Source organism: Ochotona princeps, unplaced genomic scaffold (assembly GCF_030435755.1).
Source record: "Ochotona princeps isolate mOchPri1 unplaced genomic scaffold, mOchPri1.hap1 HAP1_SCAFFOLD_2761, whole genome shotgun sequence".
Lineage (NCBI taxonomy): Eukaryota > Metazoa > Chordata > Mammalia > Lagomorpha > Ochotonidae > Ochotona > Ochotona princeps.
Window position 1 is genome coordinate 21,011 of NW_026700849.1, and position 19,684 is coordinate 40,694.

At 44.5% G+C, this 19,684-nt stretch overlaps 1 protein-coding gene across 1 annotated transcript; it reads right to left on the reverse strand.

Annotated features, from left to right (window-relative positions):
• Window positions 1-4,557: 4,557 nt before the first annotated feature.
• On the reverse strand, window positions 4,558-17,401 carry LOC131479360 (palmitoyltransferase ZDHHC20-like). The gene is made up of 10 exons (XM_058659911.1): window positions 17,334-17,401; window positions 15,912-16,096; window positions 15,343-15,817; window positions 13,188-13,310; window positions 11,049-11,289; window positions 8,632-8,715; window positions 7,023-7,136; window positions 5,888-5,948; window positions 5,585-5,635; window positions 4,558-4,700 (listed from the first exon to the last, which is right to left on the reverse strand). Exons 1-10 carry the CDS (start codon window positions 17,399-17,401, stop codon window positions 4,558-4,560), a joined length of 1,545 nt encoding a protein of 514 aa, XP_058515894.1.
• Window positions 17,402-19,684: the final 2,283 nt, after the last annotated feature.

Consider the following 19,684-nt stretch of genomic DNA (forward strand, 5'->3'; position numbering starts at 1 on the left):
TCAGCGCGTGCCCTCGCCGGCATTGCATGAGTCTGACTCGAGAAGAGGCTGCATAAGGGCACGTAAACGGTTAATTTGGAGCCCCCCGCCATATGTGATGACGCTCTAGTGCCAGCTGCTCGAAAGTACAAGACGGTGTACCGCATACTGGCAGCGCCACGAACTCAAATGTTGCGATTTTGAAGTTCCCACGTAAGGAAACGGCTCCGCATCTTTGTGGCGCCTGCTTGACCGCGCACGGCTCTCAGCGCGGACCGCGCTTTGCGAGGCCGAGATGTTCAAGAAAGCGCTAGTACGTCTTGTTCCGAACGGTGGCAACTGTATGTAGTCCCGTGCTACATTCAATCATTCATTCAAGTGTGACCGCCTGGCTCGCCGGTACGCAGAGGCACATTCGCGCACCCGTGTGACATGCAGTAACACACCGCGTATCACGCAATTTACAATGCCAGAACCCTTCACGAACAGGGCCTACCGTTCAAAGTTTTCTGCAACTAATGCAATGGAAGGTTCTTCGCTCACGTGTCAGGCACTTTCGAACGTATACTGACCTATTCAGCGCAGCTTTCTATTCTCTCGATGCCAGTTCGGACTTCGATGCGTACAGTAACACACCGCGGGTCACCTCAGTACGGAGGCTGGGAAGACATGGTTGTCTGCATCTCCTATTTACTCTGCCACAACAGTTCACGTACAGGTCTTATCGTTTGAAACGTTCTCCAACAACCGCAATGGCAGGTTCTTTGCTTGGGGCACCTACGAAAGGATGCTGACTTATTCAGGCCAACTTTCAATTCTCTCCGTGTCAATACAGACTTTGACACGCATACTACAGGTAGAATCTGGAATTCGGTAGCTGTTGAGCTCCTCCAGTGGAGAAAAACGTGCGAAGCAAGTGGTGCACAGCGAGTAAGAGGTGCTTCGTCCGTGCGCCCTGACATGAAGAGCAGTAAGGCGGAAGACTTTTACAAGAGACACAGGCTCTTACAAGACTCTCACACTGGCTTTGCAAGCCTTTAGGAATAGTCTATCTCAACACTCAGAGAGGACCTGCTTGTTTGACTGAAAACGACATGCTGCACCTTCGGAGCGGCTTTCGGCAGTGTTGTGGGAATAGCTGCTTGGTAAGCGGGGAGGCCAGTGCAGTTCTGGGCGAAACAACACAGCTGTACATACTTGCAGCTTTGATATGGCAATGATCAATCTGGTGTGCGGTCAAGAAAAATGGATGAGTTTTCTTCTCCTTCGGTGCTGGATGTGACAACAACGGAGCGATGGTCGTGTGCAGCACTGTGCACGAGCGTGTAGGTGAAGAAGACGCGGTCATATCTGGTTCTTGTCGCTTAGGTTTCTAGGGCATTGCAGAAGCATCCGCAGTGCATGAAGTCGCTTCACTTCGTGTGTATGGATACAGCGAAGAAGCCCTCCCTTGGAGGGGTGTGGCTGAAAAGCACCATGAAGAATGCTCGTGAGGAAAGGGACAGATCGGGCGAATCGCCTTTCCGCACAGACACCAGTTTCGAGAGAATACGATTGAATTTGATGGTATATTGCAAACCAGCTTACGACGAAGGCCATAGCACAATGGTGGCCCATGCAGGTGTCAGTCAGTATACCTGCGGAAGACACCAAGTAGAAGGAAAATCGCTGCGAGATCGGCACACGTGAGTACCACCAGCATAGTTCTGAGTGTGCGGCTGCGCTTGAGTGACGATGGGCAAACACTCGGTTTGCAGAGCGGCAGATCCCCGGCTTCTGTACTTCTGTCACTCAGGAGCGTAACGCAGAGGAAGGGTGTACCACTGTATCAGCACCGATCGCCTCCCCCTAGTTGCGCGATTAGCAAGGATGGCAAACAGACGATCTGCTTTTTACTGTTGCCCTTGCTATTCTGCAGCTGATCGGGTAAGCAGTCTTTTCCACGTTAAATGTTGAGCTTAATTTCTTCGTGTCTCGTCGAAATCTGGGAGCTGACACACGTCGCTATACACTGCCAACGTTCGCGTGTGATTTGATGTGCGACAGTCCCAGCCACATCTAGTCCAGATCATGTTTCTCATACACTATTTGAGGGTAACCTCTAGAATAGTGCATCCACCGAGATGCAGGCTGGTCGAAGAAACGACCAGGCTCGTGTAGCACAGCGTACTACGCCTCCCTTCAAGTCCGAAAGAATACTGCAACGTCGACGTCAGTATTGGATAGTCTGAGGCCTCTGCTGAGCTGCGGGGGCGTCAATAGGGAGATAATGCGTAGTGTGCGTGACTCAAAAGTCATATGAATAAAATTAAGTCACAGGTAAAATTTGATTTCGACCCAGTACCGCCAATGCATGACGCAGCAACTGACGAGAAAAATCCCATCGGAACAGGCAAAAAACGATGTTGCTTGCGGTCCATGAACAAACAGCGGAGGAAGCACCTGCCAAGCACTGCTGACATAATCCACGTGCAGCATATTCGGCATTAGAGGACGGACACTGCTGCAAACTATTCTCACGCGGCGCACATCTACGCACCCTTTTGCGCGGATGGAGTGTGTACATACGTATGTATATACATATATGTATATTAATAAGAATGGGTATGCGAAGTCACATGAGCTTTTTTGTGTGTGAGGCGTTGCAGTACAGAAGAAAGAGCGGTTTCAGCCCTTCATGCATACACATGTAGAAGGCAATTACTCTTTGTAGTGCTTCGCCGTATACGGCGCCTCTTGTAACGGCCCTGGCCGATAAAAAGTGGGAGTTGCCACAGGACATAGTAGATGTGTGCATCTCTTCATCATCCCTGTTTGTGGCATGGACATGTAGACACGACTGGTATCCTCAACCTCCGCAGCCCACCGCCTCCCCACGAGGCGGACCACGGCCCCCTGGCCTTTTTTAGTATACGCATGTCCTCCCACCCGCGAACGAGCTCGGTGCACGCGCCGCTGTATACATAAAACGAAGTCTAGCGAAACATGCAAAGCCCTCTTGTGTACGGCTGGATGTGCATCGACGCAGACGTGAGTATGTTTGCTCGGATGTGTGCAGAGCACGTATACACGTATGCCGTTGAACCAGCAATACACGTATTCTTGCAAGTAAAGCATCTTTGACGCCTTAATTACACGTACTGGGATAACTGGCAGACGTGCACTGAGCAACTATCCTCATATACGCAATGCAAATAGATATACATACATATATACACATGTATATAAATATGCGTATGCATGTTTACAACCGTATTTTCAGTGGAGCAGATGTCGAGAATTGCCACTGACCTCAGTTCGCTAGATATTACTAATGTGAAATCTGCAATGCTTCGTGCGTGACACTCAATTTGTTTTGCTGCTGCCGATGTTCTGCGTAGAAAAGGGTAGCATTTATGTAGATCAAAGGATGCTGGCTCCATAAAACACCCATCCTATATTATATTTTCTCTGCATAGATTTTCTACTATCTATCTATATATACATACATACATGCGTGGGACGAGGCAGGGCAACTGAGCAGCTAAGGACTCGCATCTACTTTGATTTTTCAAATGGAGAAGAATCTATGGTTGTAGACGGAGAGCCTCTTTCGATGACTAGGTGCCCACTGGGCACTGCAAGACGCATTCGGAAACAGGCATGCTACAAGTCACCGCTTAGTTCTTCGTTCGGGACAGATGTTTCTGATTGTACATATTCCATCTTCCGTAATTGCAGCGGCTGCAGCCATTTTCTTCTTGAAAAGACTTTTTTGTAATGGACCCCTCTGTCCGTTCCCACACAGTTGGCGTGAACCTTATGTCGCATTTTTCCTCGCCTTCTGACTCATTCTACGCAATGGTATTCTCATTTTGTTGCGCGGTGAAATGGTGCAATACAGACGGGTATGTTTCCGCAAGCATCTTCTTTGAGAGAAGATAACGCACTACGTTTTGTAGTCACCGCACGCGTCTGTGAATGCCGGTGGACGTCTTGCTGTGGCTACCACTACTACTAGTATGTGTTGAGGGATGTTGAGAAAGAAGATTCAACCTGTTATACAGTATTTTTTAAAGCCATTTGTTTCTGTTTTTTACTTATGAAGAGCGTTGTGTGTCGCCCACGGATGCAGGTGGATGTGTACAATCCGTTCAACCATCGATTTCTACTACATCTGCACGTTCGAAGACCTGTTCAATATATCCTATGTTGCAGAGAGTGTGTGTACGTGTATACGAAAACGCAACTCGCGTATGCACTGCAGCGTCTGTTCCTCACAGCGCGCACGAAACTGCTGCCGCTGCTCGTGTACATACTCCACTGCGTGACTTAAACAGCTTTCTTGGTAAAACGTCAACGTGAAGTTCGTTTCGATTTCGTTCCATATATTCGCAGCCCTATATGCCCATAGGTAACATTTGGCACTTGGGGGTGCCATGAAAACTAATTATATATGTAAACATTTTTCTTGAGAGTAGGCGTATACATATATGTATATATTTATACCTCTGTAGATACATATAGGTTTATATACATGTACATAGTTATATAGGTGTATATATATGTATATGTATACATATGTGTAATCAAATTTGGCTACAAGCGTTTTCTCGGAGACCCCATCAACATGGCTACATTAGGCGTATTTAACGCTTTAGGTACTGGAGATATCCTTCGACGACTCTTATAGAGACCTCTTTCACGACGGCCGTGTCGTAGCCCAGGTGGCAATACTATACCTGCAAAACCAACAGCAACACTCAGCAACAGACACGTATATATATATATATATATTAATAGCTGTATAGGTGTAAATATGTATGTATATGTATATTTATACATATGTGCATATACAAAAAATCTGGTTCTTCTATTGGCTGTACTCGATGTGTGTGTACATCAGCTCTTCTCACAGTACTCTAAGGTAAGTGTATTTATGATATATATATATAGATATATATATGTAGAAAGAGTAGCAACTTTCTAATCCATTCTTTTTACACTCCTCTCAATCAATATATGCACAGCAACGTCTGTGCCACCACTAAGAGATCAGCAGAGAAAAATTTTCCTCTGTGGTCTACTAAGGAAAGATGAAATTTTTTTTTTGGGGTGGACACCCTTTTATGCCTTGGCGGTTAAGAGTAGTGTACTACTGAGTTGCATACTGAAGAACAAATACCTATCGTGCAGTAGTAGCCACACTCTTTCAGTGCCGAGCAGCATTCTGACACTGTGCAACGCAGGAGGAAAACGTCTAAATATGTTCTGTATCGTAACATTGCGAACACAGACACAGACACACACTTACACATACAACTCAATTCTGCTGCTTTTTCTCTTGTGCGTAGCCGTCGCTAATACAACACCAAAGATACCAGTCTCTCCAGCCTCCCTCAACAGCCAATACGCACTGGCATTACTACACTGTCTCCCTAGCCTCCTCTAGTGGCATATCTGCAGTGTGAATGAAACCCAGACTCTCTGTTCTGGCGTACGGGCGTATATGTGCGTATTATGTGTGGTAGCGTTACTATACAGCCTCCATAGCTCCTCCACACGGGGTATACACAGACGAATTACCACACAGAAGACTACCTAGCTTGTCTTAAAGATCTATTACCGGTGGGTTTAGTACAACTGTTGAGGATGCTGCTATTGAAGACTTGATATGCTTACACAACAACAAAAGAGAAATGACAAATAAGCACAAGTAGATCTTTCTTGGGTAATTAGACAGTTAAACGTGCATAGTAAGAAGGTGACATCATAATTTGGGAAGAATGCACGTAGAGCAGTGTGCGTCCTGTTCTTCCCGCTAACAAATATGTGTATGCTGACGATTACGCAGAGAGATAGAGCGAGAGAGAGAAGAGAAAAAAAGAGACTATTAGTGTGAGGGAGTCTATGTATTCGTATATAATACTGACGATGCGAAAGAAAGCAAGAGAGACTATTAGTGTGAGGGCGTCTATGTATTCGTAATACTGACGGGACGAGAGAGAGGTTCAGTGTGAGCGTTTATGTGTTTTTCGCCTAGAGAAGCGAACCGAACAGACAGCAGTTTTACGTACCGACAAGCGAGCAGGTCCATTGTAGACAGGATCAGTAGGGAGATGTAATCACAAACTTATCTCAAAGAATGCCAAAAGATGAAAACTCAACCAGACACGAGTACACCAACAAGCTGCAAAGAAGAAGAGAACGTGTTTAAAGAATATGAACCCCAGATGTGGGAGACATAGACACACGAGGGTGAGTATATCAGGACAAAGAACCGCAGGCGAAGAGAATGAGAGAGAGAGAGAGGTAGAGAGAGAACGGGAAGGGCAGCGGAAGCAGTAGTAAGAAGAGAAACACTAACTCAATATAAGAGGTACAGTGGCTAAAAGTTGAAAGTTGTGAAATTGTAAACGTGGAGAGCACCACAGGCAGCACACGGCAACGACAAACGAGCTACACAGAAAAAAAAATTTTTCTGTGTAAAAGAATACTTCTCTCTCTCCCTCTCCCTCTCTCTCTTCCTCGTTGTCTTTCTCTCTGCTGGTTATCATGTTTAATACGCACAGCCAGTTGGTAGTAGAAGAGTATCCTCCTGATCATGGACGTCGCGTAAAGTTATATGGACATCTTTTGAAAAGATTACGACAGTATGTACGATCATTTGCTTATGAAATTTTGATTTCTTTATGACTACTGCGATGCTAAATTGCTGTCCCACACGTTGTCTTGTGTACAAAGACTGGGTTCCTTTCGTTAAGCTATTCTTCGTTGTTTTTATATTTTTTACAAAGGAGGCTACATAGGTATTATTCTTTGAAGGAGTGAGTTCTACTACTGGACTACTATTGCAGCTCGTCAACAGAAAAGCAAAATTTCCTTAATTTACTCAGGGCTCCATACCCTATATTACATATATATAATAGAAAAACAAAGAGGTAAACTTCTCTCTCCTTACACTAGCCCTTTCTGACTTACTTTCATTTCCGAAAAAAAGAAATAATTATAGATATACTATGCATACTATATATAAAAGAATTTATTTTTATTCTTAAATTTACCTGGTCGTCATTAGCTACCATATAATGCATACTCCACCGAACACCATCTCCCACAGGACGCGTAGCCGCCGACTGCAGAGGAATCAGCCAGCAGCATGGATTTGCTCCGAATACCTGTATTGCAGAGAAAGAAATTAAGTAAAGAAATGCAAAACAGCAGTGAGAGCCTTTAGTGCAAAGAAAGCACAATATATAACGTGTACATATACATATATATATATGAGTCTGTGGGTACACGTATGCGTTCGTCTTCTCTGTGTGTGTGTGTGTGTGTGTTTGTGTATGTGTGTGTGTGTGTGTATGTGTGTTTGTGTTTGTGTGTGTTTGTGTGTGTTTGTGTTTGTGTGTGTGTGTTTGTGTGTGTGTATGTTTGTGTGTGTGTGTGTGTGTGTGTGTGTCTGTCTGTGTGTGTGTGTTCGCCTTCTGTGTGTGTGTGTAAGAGTTTGTTTGTACTTGCTGTGCATTCGTTTTGCTGTGAGTCAACTTCGAACCAAAAAGAAGCATTGCATGCGTCGCGTGTCACATCTCCCCTCATATATATATCTCTCGTTCTACGTCTAAGTACAGGGAGGAGAAGATTTATAGCGCTGTTTTTGAAAGAAGCGAATGCATAGCTAGTCACTTACACGCCGACTTTGTGCGTGCGTATGGTGTAGCGAATTCTGTGTAGACACATACACGCGCATACGTAGTGGAGGAGGCTATGTATGTAGATGAGCGTGGAAATGTCGTTGATGTAGCTGTAGTTGTGCGACTATTTAAGTATACGCATACGTGGTTCTAGGTATATATGTGAAACAGGAAAAGGCGGGTGGGGGGAGGGCGGGGGGACCGGAAGGTGTTAAAAATGCCGATATGTGTGTGAACGTGGGTTTATTGATATGTGTGTGTAGGTATGTATCTGTTCGTCTGTGTATATCTGCATGTTAGAGCTGTATTGGTGTCTCCCTGTGTGTTTATGTGTGTGTGTGTGTGCATGTGTTAATGAGAGTGCTGCTGTATAGTAGACAGCAGGTCGACATATATATGTATATATTTGCTCTCGCGTGATAGGTTTTTTATACACAAGAGCACATCCTCATTATTACCGCCACCACCACCATCAGGACCACCCCCATTACTACTGCTATCAGTGCCAGGATCACCCTCTTCACTACTCCTACTATTACCAGTACCACCACTCCCCTTTGTACTAGTATTACTACTACCACTACCACCCCATTACTATTCCCATTACCACGACTACTACAATTACTATCACCACCCCATTCCTACAACAACTAGGACCAGACCCTCATTACTACTACTACTACTAGTACCGCCACCACCACCACCATGCCCATCAATACCGCAGATACACCATCCCATTACTACTACTACTACCACCGACCCCCCTACACTACCACTACCACCATCACACAACCTCCATTATCACAACCACCAGGACTATTACCCAGCACGTTATTTTTTTAGGACGCGGACTGCGGTGCCCCCCGCGCCCACGTTTACCGTTTCTGGTGTCTGTATACCAGAGAAAGAGAGAAGTCTGTCTGCATGCAGATGGGGAGAAAGTTTGTCAATTGCCGAATATCTGGTTGCCCTTACTCACCTGCTCAACATTTCTACTGACTCCTAAGTCATAACGATTCCTGTCTCTATTAACGACATCCATATTTTCGATTGTCGTCGAGTTCTGCATGCATGCATCGCACAATCCAAATTCAAAATACAAAGAAACGCAGCTCTCATACAAAATAAGAAAAAGATGCTTCTCGTGTCCTTCTCAAGAAGAATATTGCTTCTTCACTTCACCGAGAGAAAGATAAATGTGGTCTAGCAGAGGCTATTTCATATAGACACATTCCGCAAAATACCATAAGCCGCACAAAACATCCATTTGTGTATGTGTGTGTATGCAGGTATGTGGTGTGTGTGTGTGTATGATTTGTGTGTGTGCGTATGCATGTGTACGAGTGTATGTCTCTGTCTCTGGGTGTGCGTATGTGCATGTGTGTCCGCGTACGCAGGTATGTGGTGGGTGTGGTATGTGTGCGTGTGTGTGTATATGAGTGGCTGTATATGTGTTTGAGTGCGTGTGTACGTCTCTGAGTGTGTGGGCGTGTGTGAGTATAAATACGTGCGCAAGCAGCGTGGCGGTGTGTGTGCTTGTGTGTGGGTGTGACTGTGATGTATGTGTGTCCATGCAGAGACCGTATGTTTGTGAAGGTGTGTGTATGTGTGTGTGTTTATCGGCTGGTGGGTGAATGTATGTGTCTGCCACAATCATTTCCTCTTCGTCTTCTTCTCTGTGTTCTTCATTAGGCCACGACGCTCTTCCGTAATACCTCTAGCACTCGCCTTCTCACGATGTGCTCTGCATACACCGCCTCGAAAAGATGTGTGCTCAAGGGAGCTGCGTGTGCAGCCAATTTATATACACGTCTATATACATATGTGTAAAAAAACATGCATGTATATATATATATATAAAGAGAGAGAGACAGATTTTCATGTATGTCTAGACAAAGGCGTATGTATTATTGCTGATGCTACGGTTGCTGAGAAAGAGCGAGACATAGACAGAGTTAGATATATGTACACACGTATATGAATGCGTGTAGTTTTGTGCATGCAACTATTGCTGCGATTTGGAGAGCTAACAGATGTAAGAAGACATTTGGGTGTGTTCTCTGCTAGTACGCCATTGCTGCTGCTGCTGTCGTTGAACATTTGAACCTACACAAACACATATATATATATATACACAAACATATATAAGCATATATATACATACATATAGAGGCATATATATATACTAACACAAGAGTGATCTAGGAGCACTTAGAAAAACTTTTGATAAAAGTATGCCGCCTGTTACTATCAGTCGTGGTCCTGGTAAGTTCATGCATGGAAACACTGAAAGCCATCTTGTGCTATTGCTATGACTGCTGCTGCTGTTGTTTTCTTTCTTCACGCTTTGCCACGTGTAAATACATACGAATATATATAGAAATAATCAGAGAGATACAGAGAGACACAGTGAGACAGGAAGAGAGAGAGAGAAAGATAGAGAGAGACATTAGCAGGCAGTAGATACTACTGCTATGGTTGCTGCTGTCCATTTTCTTTGTACATTGCCTCGTGTTGTGATGTATACATATATATATATATATATATATATATATATAGAGGGAGATACAGAGGGAGAGGAAAAGAGAGATATATGTATACATATATATGCACATATGTAAAGAGAGAAGGGGAGAGTGAGAATAAAAAGCAGAAGAGAGGTACATTTCAGAGAGACGTTTACTGAAGCCTTGTTTTACGAAGAAAGAGCAAAAGAGAGATACATATATATGTATAATAGAAAACAGAGAACGACGAAACAGGAAAAAAATATATATACACAAGGAGGACGGTCAGTAATAAGCAACAGCTCCATTCTTCTTCGATACAAGGATGATGGTCACGGAGATATCACAGCATTGTGAGAAAAAAGAGAAGCATAGTATTACTGTTGATGATATACGTTGATAACGGCTTGTTGCAAAAGAAGATCATACCGTTGGTGTACAGAACAGTTCGATACCTGCAGCACCCTGTATGGGTGTGCATGTCTGTGTGAAACATGAAAGGAAGAAGAGACTATTTCCAAACAAAAAGGAAGAGGGAAAAGAAATAAAGGAAGAACGAGTAGCACTTCTCTTCCGTATTCCTCCTCCTCTCGTTCTTTTTCTTTTTCTTCTTCTTCGTCTTCATCCCTTGCTACGGATGTTGACAGTGTGAAGACAGAAGGTGAATAGACTCTTTCTTGCAGAAACGAAGAGTGACACGATGGTAGTTACCACCTCCCCCTCTTCCTCCTTCTCCTCTTTTTCTTGTTCTTCTGCTTCTGCTCCTTTTTCTGTTTGTTCTCTTGCTGGTGTTGAAGATAGTTGTAGTGACAGGAGAGTGGTTAGTCCTAGTTGTGGTGATGGTGGTGGTAGTAGTAGTAATAGTAGTGGGGATAGTTGTATAACTTACCCTCAAGACGAGATTCATGTGAAAGCGAGAGAAGGGAATTAAGGCAAAAATCAAAATCATGGAGACGAACAAGACTAGGCAGACGTAGACATATCTCAATACACTCCACGGTGCATGCTGTTGGAAGTCTACTTCTCCAGTCGTCGTAGTAGTACTAGTGCCTGTTGAAAATTGACGAGGTGCTCTGCCATAGTGAAGTTGCGTTCCTGTGCGGAGGCTTTCCATGAAAATAAAGTAAAACCTGAAATGACAAAAAGAAAACGAAATATCCATCACACAATGAACTACCACAAAAAGACATAAAACATCCCAAACTTATGTATATACAGATGTATTGACGTATATGCATTTATATAGCGTATATATATACTCACATATGCATTCACGTGCACATATGTGTGCATATGAATGTGTATACATATATGCACTCACGTATATACATATATGCATATATATATATATAGGCATTTACAGACTACACGTATATCTAGGTACACATATATGTATCAGCATTAACAGAAGACTACGACTACCATGATAACAAAATATACGGGAGGCAGCACCAGCTGCAGCAACCACTAACATAACGCAATAGAGGGTTACTAGTACTTCTCTATTTACATACATGTAGGATGGTATTAAGAAAGAGAATACACACGAGGAGTCGTCCATAATAGTTTGCATCTATAGCATGCAGACACTACTATGCTTAAGCTACGAAGACGTTTGGGCTTCTCGTACTCCTCTCCACTGTGTGGCAATAAAAAGGGAGAGAAAGAATATATACACAAGGGTTTTATCGTAGTCGTTTCTTTTGAAGCAAGTATGTATGGTCATAGAGACTGCTCAAGCAGCAAAAGAATGAATAATAACACGAGTGCATATATGTATATATATATATATATATTGTAGAGAGAGAGCACCAGATTAAGGGAGAGAGATAGAGAAGATAGAGAGAGAGAACACACACACGCACACACAGAGAAAGAGTGCTCGAGGAGAAAGAGAGAGAGAAAGACTAGCATGCACAGACTACCCAAGTAAACAACTACGCGATTAATACCTTACAGAGAGAGGGTCTATACGACATAGCTTCGTTTACGCAGGAGCAGTTTCTAATTGGGTCGCCGCTTCTTCGATGTAGCTGTCTATATGTACAGCCAACTTCAAACGCCCTGCCTGTATGTGTAGTACTATACTACTACTACTATTATACAAATAAAATGTCATACATCCATGGAATAGTAATATACTACCATACAAACAAAACACCTTATGTATATATATATATATATGGCGTAGGAGTAGTAGAAGAATACTATACGAACAGATGCATATATGTGCAGGGTTTTCGAAATTCCCTTTCTGCATGGGGTACTAGTAGTAGTAGTAGACTACTATGCAAACATATACATATTTGCATAATGTATCTACTTATTTTAGCAGGCTACTCGAAATGCCCTATGTGTACGGTCTAGTAGTCACAAGCTGTGTGTTGTATGACGTTGCTCTCCACTACCAGCATCAGAATATAATGGAGACTTAATTAGTACACAGAATGGCGTGGCTACCATTCATGACAGAAATTTAAAAAGACTACAAAACATCATAGCAGGCATGGACTTATGGGCCTAACACTTTCGTGTAGGAGATGCTATTGTGTGTAAGACGCATTTCTTGTGTGCCTGATCAAGTGGTTTGTGTGGTATATACATATAAATATATAGTTACACATATACATATATATAGTCAAGAGCTGTGAGAGTGTACGTAATGTATGTACGCCTGACCGCCTAGTAATATTCGGCAGGAAGGAGAGAGGGAGTTAATGGATAAAAGAAAATCATCAGGAGTTGTTCATGTACGTGCATGGTGATATCTATATATATATATATACATAATATATATACTATATTTATATGTATGCTATGTAGAGGTAGAGTATGATGTCAGTTGCGCCCTCCACAATGGCAGGAAAGTAAGAATTCAAGATATTACAGGGTACAGAAGCATATGTGTATGTGTATGATGTAGCCATACAATATCATGCAGCAAATGCCCGGAGCTGTGCGTACGTCTATGTCACAGCTACATGTGTATATGATGCAGAGTAGAAGACATGTGTAGGATATATCTTACCCGTGGCAAAAAACCATAAATAGAGATATTAAGGCATACACCAGGAGTTGTATAAAATATTTTCTGTTGTAAAATCCAACGCAGTTATTTATCCATGGGCAGTGGTGGTCCATATTCAACACGCTGCGACGAACAATACACACACGCAATAGCAATAGCAGCAACCGCAATAGCAGCGACACCAGAAGTACCCAGTAGTAACAGCAGCAGTAGCAGCAACAGTGGTAGAAGTAGCGACGGCAGCAGCAACAACAGCACAGCAGCAACACGAGCAATAGGGGCAGTAGTAATAGCAGCAGTAGCAACAGCAGGAGCGTCTGTGGCAGCACAGCAATGGAAAACAGCAGTAGTGACAGGAGCACTGGCAACAGCAGCAGGAGCAACAGTAGTAGTAGTAGCGACGCCGACAGCAACAGTAGCAGTAGTAGCGATAGCAGCAGGCTGAACAACACGAGCAGGAGAAGCAATAACAGTAGCAACATGAGCAGTATGCAGACACGGTAAGAGGCATAGAAGCAGGGGTAGGAAGTTGGACAGCGTGTGCACATAATACACCCATACAAAACTACCTATGTTGTATGGCTGTGTGCGTTAATGCGTGCGCGTGCATATATAACACATATGGGAGAGTATTAATAAAGTATGCACCGCAGCACACGAGAAGAGCAGTCGCAATCGCTGGCGTGGCAGATGTTTTTATACAAGCACCAGTACGTCACAGCTGCTGTCGGGAAAAAGCAGAAAAAGAAGAAAGAAAAAGAGAGATAAACTTCCTCCTGATAGAAGAAGCGTACTTCAGTGTGCAAAGATACAAACATAGCAATTGTTTCGAACGGCGACGTAAGGGCCGTGAAGCCGTAGCTGGCCGGATAACCAGTAACTGCTGTGAAAAACAGGAAGCGTCGTGAAGGGAAGGAAGCGCTGAGGGAAATGAAGGGCTGTGAAAGCAAGGGATGGCTGTGATAGATAGCTTCTACTATTGAAAGTAGGACGCGCTTTGGAAGGAGGATATATAGAGACATTGCTTTCTTAGGACGTATGAGAGAAGAAGTAACTTCCATGAACCACACACAAAGGCAATAGCAGTGCATTGTATGTAAGAAGTCGACAGCACAGCAGCTTCTCATGTCATGTCGCGTACTGCCTTATTTCTATGAGTATATATGTGCGTATGTATGGATGTCTATAAAAAATCGACAACATAATAACCCGTTAGCATATATCTGGTATATTCTCGTTCAGAGTGTGTATCGAATCGACAACATAGACAGCGGAAGTGTAGTGATAGGTTTGGATCATTAGTAAAGCGCTTTACAACTTGCTAACTGTGTGTCAATTGTATGACACAGCTACTTTGATTCATTGTGTTGGAGGCGCACGCTGAACGATACGTCAGGTGTACAGACACCGGAAATGTAGTGATAGGTTTGGATCATTAGTAAAGCGCTCTTCAGCTTGCTAACTGTGTGTGAATTGCATGACACAGCTATTTTGATTCATCGTGTTGGAGGCGCACGCTGAACGATACGTCAGGTGTACAGACACTGGAAATGTAGTGATAGGTGTGGATCAATAGTAAAGCGCTGTTCAACCTGCTAACTGGGTGTGAATTTTATGACACAGCTATTGTGATTCACTGTGCTGGTGGCATATTTTATACGACACTTCGCGTGTACATACAGGGATAGGTTTGTGTCATTAGTACGAAGGTCTTCGGCAGCCCTTTCAACCCGTTTCTTGGCTCAGTGTCTGTAAATTTGCACGTTGAGTGGGTCAGGATACAACCAAATACACTTTTATTTTTGAAAGCCGTCGCTTCTTTGTGTGTTGCCTGTTGCCTGCTGCATTACTGGAAACAGCGCAAAGACAAAGACCTGCCTCTTCTGTAGAATTCGTCAACACTGCACCGCAGCGACAGAGGTGTTCTCTGCGTTCTCCTCTTGTGTTTGTGTATATATAGTCAAAGAGGTATATATATATCGCTTCAAGACCGCTTTCTATGTACACAATGGCGTCCTCTGTTGTAATTTATTTAGTTCTAGCTCGTAACGTAATCATTATTGTCTTTTTCTTTCCCCCCCCTCCCCCAGAGATACGTATGTAATTTAACATAGTGCGGAATGTGTGCTTCAGGTTATCTTGTGACTTTTCTTACCATCTGCCACATGCGGAGCAGTGATGTGTCCTATCGGGCTTCCACACGTCGCATACTTTGCAGTATCTTCTTCGTTTGTTTTCATCACCCATGTAGAACCCCCAATTGGCAGGCACGCGTCCAGGATCGGTGAACACGGCTTTGAAGAAGGAGCATAGAAGCAGAAGAAAACAGCAATGGAAAACCAAAAAGAGAAGGACTCCTGCTGGTGTAGGGAATGGAAGTAGCATTGGGAGTAGTAAACCAAAAACGTAGCCAAAGTAAAGAAAAGCAATTAGGAAGAGCACAGCTAGCAGAAAGCACCTTCCACCTGCTCTTCTACTACTGCTACTAGTGCCACCGCCGCCGGTAGCTCCACCAGGCTGCGGATGGCCAGGGGGAGGCGCTAGTAGACTTCGTCGATAACCGGCGACACTTGAGCCATACGGTCCGGCGGCTGCTGCTGCCGATGGTGTTCCTCCTCCTCCTGAGTGAGCTGCTGCAGAAGCAGCAGGAACAGCAGCATAGCCAGCGGGTGGTACTAGAGGAGCTAGTGGAGAAGTTACAGCAGCCGCTGTGGGAGAATTTACATTTGCGTTCCCCATGTGCGTTTGCCGTTGATGCTGTGGGGAGCCCCGTATTGCTGTTGCTGGTCCTACTGCCGCTACTGGAGATAGCGGTACACGAGTGCGGGCGTAGTGAGAGGGTGTACTGATCTGAGCTGAGGCGGCTGCTCCCCCTGCAGTAGCAGCGCTTCTTGGAGACGGCCTTGTAGCTACAGGCACACCAGGGCCAACACCACCACCACTACTACCACTAAGTCTGCGTGTCCCACTGGCAGATCTTGCAGATGGCGATGATAATGAGATGAAAACGCTCGCGGTACCCGTTCCAACAGCTGCCGGGGGTCCTGTACCCCCTCTATCTAGTACTACTTTTCGATTCTTCTCAATGACAGGTCCACGACTTGCTGCCTTATGTGAAGGACTAGGAGCTGCTGTTGCAGCAGAGCCTCTTTCTCCCCACCCACTTGGAGCAGGCAGATAGCCCTCGGTAACATATGCGGCCGACGGGCCGTACATTCTTCTTTGTCTCACAAAGAGATTAAGGCTGGGGTGTCAGCAAGCTACAACTCAGGGAAGCAGACATAAAACAAAGGACGAGCAAGGATGCAGGGGAGAAGGGGGTCTATAGTAACATCCGGCAAAGATGGAGGGTTCTAACTCTCAAACGTAAAGCAAAAGGCAAAGAAAATAACAGAGACCTTTACAGGCTAGCAACCAAGCCCAACTCAAGCATTCTCCCGCACCAGAACTTGTTCTCCTTCTAGTAGGCGAAGGATGAGTTAAAACGAGTTCCAAGAATGAACGAGAGAAGAAACAGGAGTTAACCAACCTAGACAAACAGTGTACAAACAGGAGTTAACCAACCTAGACAAACAGTGTACCTAGGTGGATGCATGCGTATACATCTATATCGTTATATAAGTGTGGAGTAATAGTGTACTTGGGTGGATGCACGCATATATTTCTAATATCTATATATTTGTACAGGAGCAGTGGAGAGTGGAGTGAATGCATCCATATAAATCTGTATCTATATATATTTCTATATATGTATACATACGTGTAAAGCGAAACAGGGTATCTACATCTGTATATCTGTGTATGAACTGGCATGAAGCAAAACGTGATAGAAAGCGGTAGAGGACGATGGCGGCGACGAAAGGTGAGAGCGACGAGAGGTAAAGAAACGCCAAACAGATACTCTGATCGAAAAAAATAGGGGTTAGCAAGTATACAATAACGGGGACCAACGAGTAGATGTATCTAGAGCAGCAGCAACACCCTTGCGTTTTGTAGTGGGAAATCAACAACCCCCTGTGGTGCAACTATTTAGTAAAATTGCTATGAAACGCCTAAGAGACCAGTCTATCTTTAACACTAAATTTCAGTTACACAAGTATGCATTATATCTGTATATTACGTGTATACGTATGTGCATACTCGTACCTGACGCACTTGATGAGCGTACACATATTTTTTCTCGGGGGAAAATCAGAATGGGACATATAGATCATCGTACCGAGAAGGGATTTGAACACTCGTGAAAGAAGAGTAGATGATAAAAATGACCGGAGAAGAGCAAGGCGTACAAGAAAAGGAACCGTCTGCAAAGACTGAAGAGAAAGTGCAACGCAGAGGGACTTCCAAGGTTTCAAAAATCTGCAATTGCACACACTTTTCTTCCCACGGCACTACTTCAAAGAGGATACATAGCAGTAGATACGCGTACACAGCAGCAGCACAGCCGTAAGAGCTCTGCAGTATCGAAACAAGATAAAAAATTGTTTGGTAGAGAGACACTGGAGCTTTTTTGACGTGTTGAAAAAAACCAGAGGTCTTCAGTCGCTTTCTCTTCACAGTAACCGAGCGCACAACGCTCAGCTGCCACAACAGCAGAGATAGCAACAGCAACCGCACCACAAAGTAAGCGGTGCGTTACACACCAGAGAATTAGCAGCGTGGCTAAAAATCGCTCTACTCCTCGTATATTTGGTGCGGCACCGAGAAACGGTTGCTATCTTCAGCGCTATTCCACCAAACCAAGTCTACAGCGTCATATGATTTACCGAAGTCTTTCGCTCCAAGTGTGTAGAAAGCGGTCACACACGTAGCTGCTGCTGGCCGCTGCCGCGAGAAAGACCAGACATGCGTCTGAGGGAGAACCCAGACGATATTTATGCGTACAAACACAATACGCAGACTTCGAAACAAGGACAGAAAGCCGCTGAAGCTCGCCTGCAACTTCAGTACCGTCAAATGTATACGAACGTCTGCAGGCTGGCGGTAGAAAGCTTTGACAGCGTATACTTTTTCTTTTTGCTGTTATTTGGAACCGATTTCACTGGAGCATGAAAATGGACTGGCTCTGTCTTCGCGAACCTATACGATTCCGCACCAGCTTGGAAACTGCAGGTAAATCTGTTACGTTTCCCTGGTTTGTTTACATGAGCGTATACCTAATTTTTCTAGACTAACAATGCACTTATACACATAGGAAACCCATGTTTACCTACATAAATGCATAGGTACATCAATTACGGTCATAGAGATGTATCTGCGTAGAGAGGGTGCACGCGCACTACACACAAGTCTGCAAGTAATCTACATACGTAACACGTCTACGTACTGGAACCATAGACTCGTGTCGGATATACAATCGTATGCAGTCTTCTACAGCACTAGCAAACAGGCACATCTGTCCTTCAGTACACAACATCATTTATATACGTCTCGAAAATGACATATATGTATACTGTCGGCAGCAGCCGAAGACGCCTGAGAAGGAGATCAAACATGGAGCGGAACTAGTTTTGAAGAGAGAGGTCACAGAGGGAGAGAGTTAGATAGCGAAAGTAAGAATAAGAGCGAAAGAGTTCACCGCACGTACACAGAGCAATAGCAGCAGCTTCTCTAATAGCAGCAGCACCTCTATTCGCGGACCTAAAACTCTGGGCACTGAGGGGGGGCCGCCAGCGGCAGCCGGAGGCATGACTGTGTGGGTGCGGAGGAGAGAGAGAAGCCAACAGGTGTAGCTGCTGCTGCTGCTCGGGAAGAAAAACGGATGGGAAGGCAGGGAAGCCGTAGTGCCTTGCATGCAAAAGACTTCCCAGGAGAGAAATGAGAGAACAGGTAGGCAGGACTGATTTGCATGCGAGGAATTTCACACGAAAAGAGCTTGGCCGGTGGAATAAATCTTGCTAGCCCTAGAGCCGGCGGTACGAGTCTCTGCTATACTGCTGTCTCGCCTACCACAAGTGCGTTTCTTCACGTTTCTGTTGTTCCTCCAGCAAACTGTGCAGGTACTGCTAGATTCCGGAACTCCTGCTCTTATGCATTTGCTACTGCAGTGACCTGGGAAGATACTTTTCTACATGAAGGCGGCAGAAGTTGGGTGTGTGTTCTGCGTTGACTCGTTTTTGCTCATGCTTTTGCTGCTTTAGGCAGTGCGATCTTTGAACCGCTGCTCTTGCTCAAAGAAGAACACTGGTGTGTGTATGCTGTTTGCCGAGAAAAAACCATCTCCTGCTCCTGCTATCGCCTGCGGATGTTGGGGGAGTCACAGTGGATGTGAACCGCTTCGACGAGATGTTCTGCCTTAGCACGCAAAATGAGAGCTCCGCCTTCTTTGCTGCCTTCGTGGGTGCTACTTTGAAATGAAAACCCGCGAAAGTAGAGAGATTTGCCAGAGCAGCCATGAAAAATGTCAAAAAGGCGTCTGCCACTAATGATGGGTACGCCTTGGGTCGTACACACTGCCTAAAAGAGCGACCGGAGGAGGTAAAAATACAAGAGTGGTT

Bases quoted from the DNA above. Each gene is read 5' to 3' on its own strand.
- LOC131479360 (XM_058659911.1), bottom strand. From the start codon at position 17,401: ATGATCTATATGTCCCATTCTGATTTTCCCCCGAGAAAAAATATGTGT. The intron at 13,311-15,342 runs GTAAGAAAAGTC...TGTTCGTCGCAG, and splicing joins TGCTCCGCATGTGGCAGATG to CGTGTTGAATATGGACCACC. The intron at 8,716-11,048 runs GTAAGTTATACA...GCATGCATGCAG, and splicing joins ACATGAATCTCGTCTTGAGG to AACTCGACGACAATCGAAAA.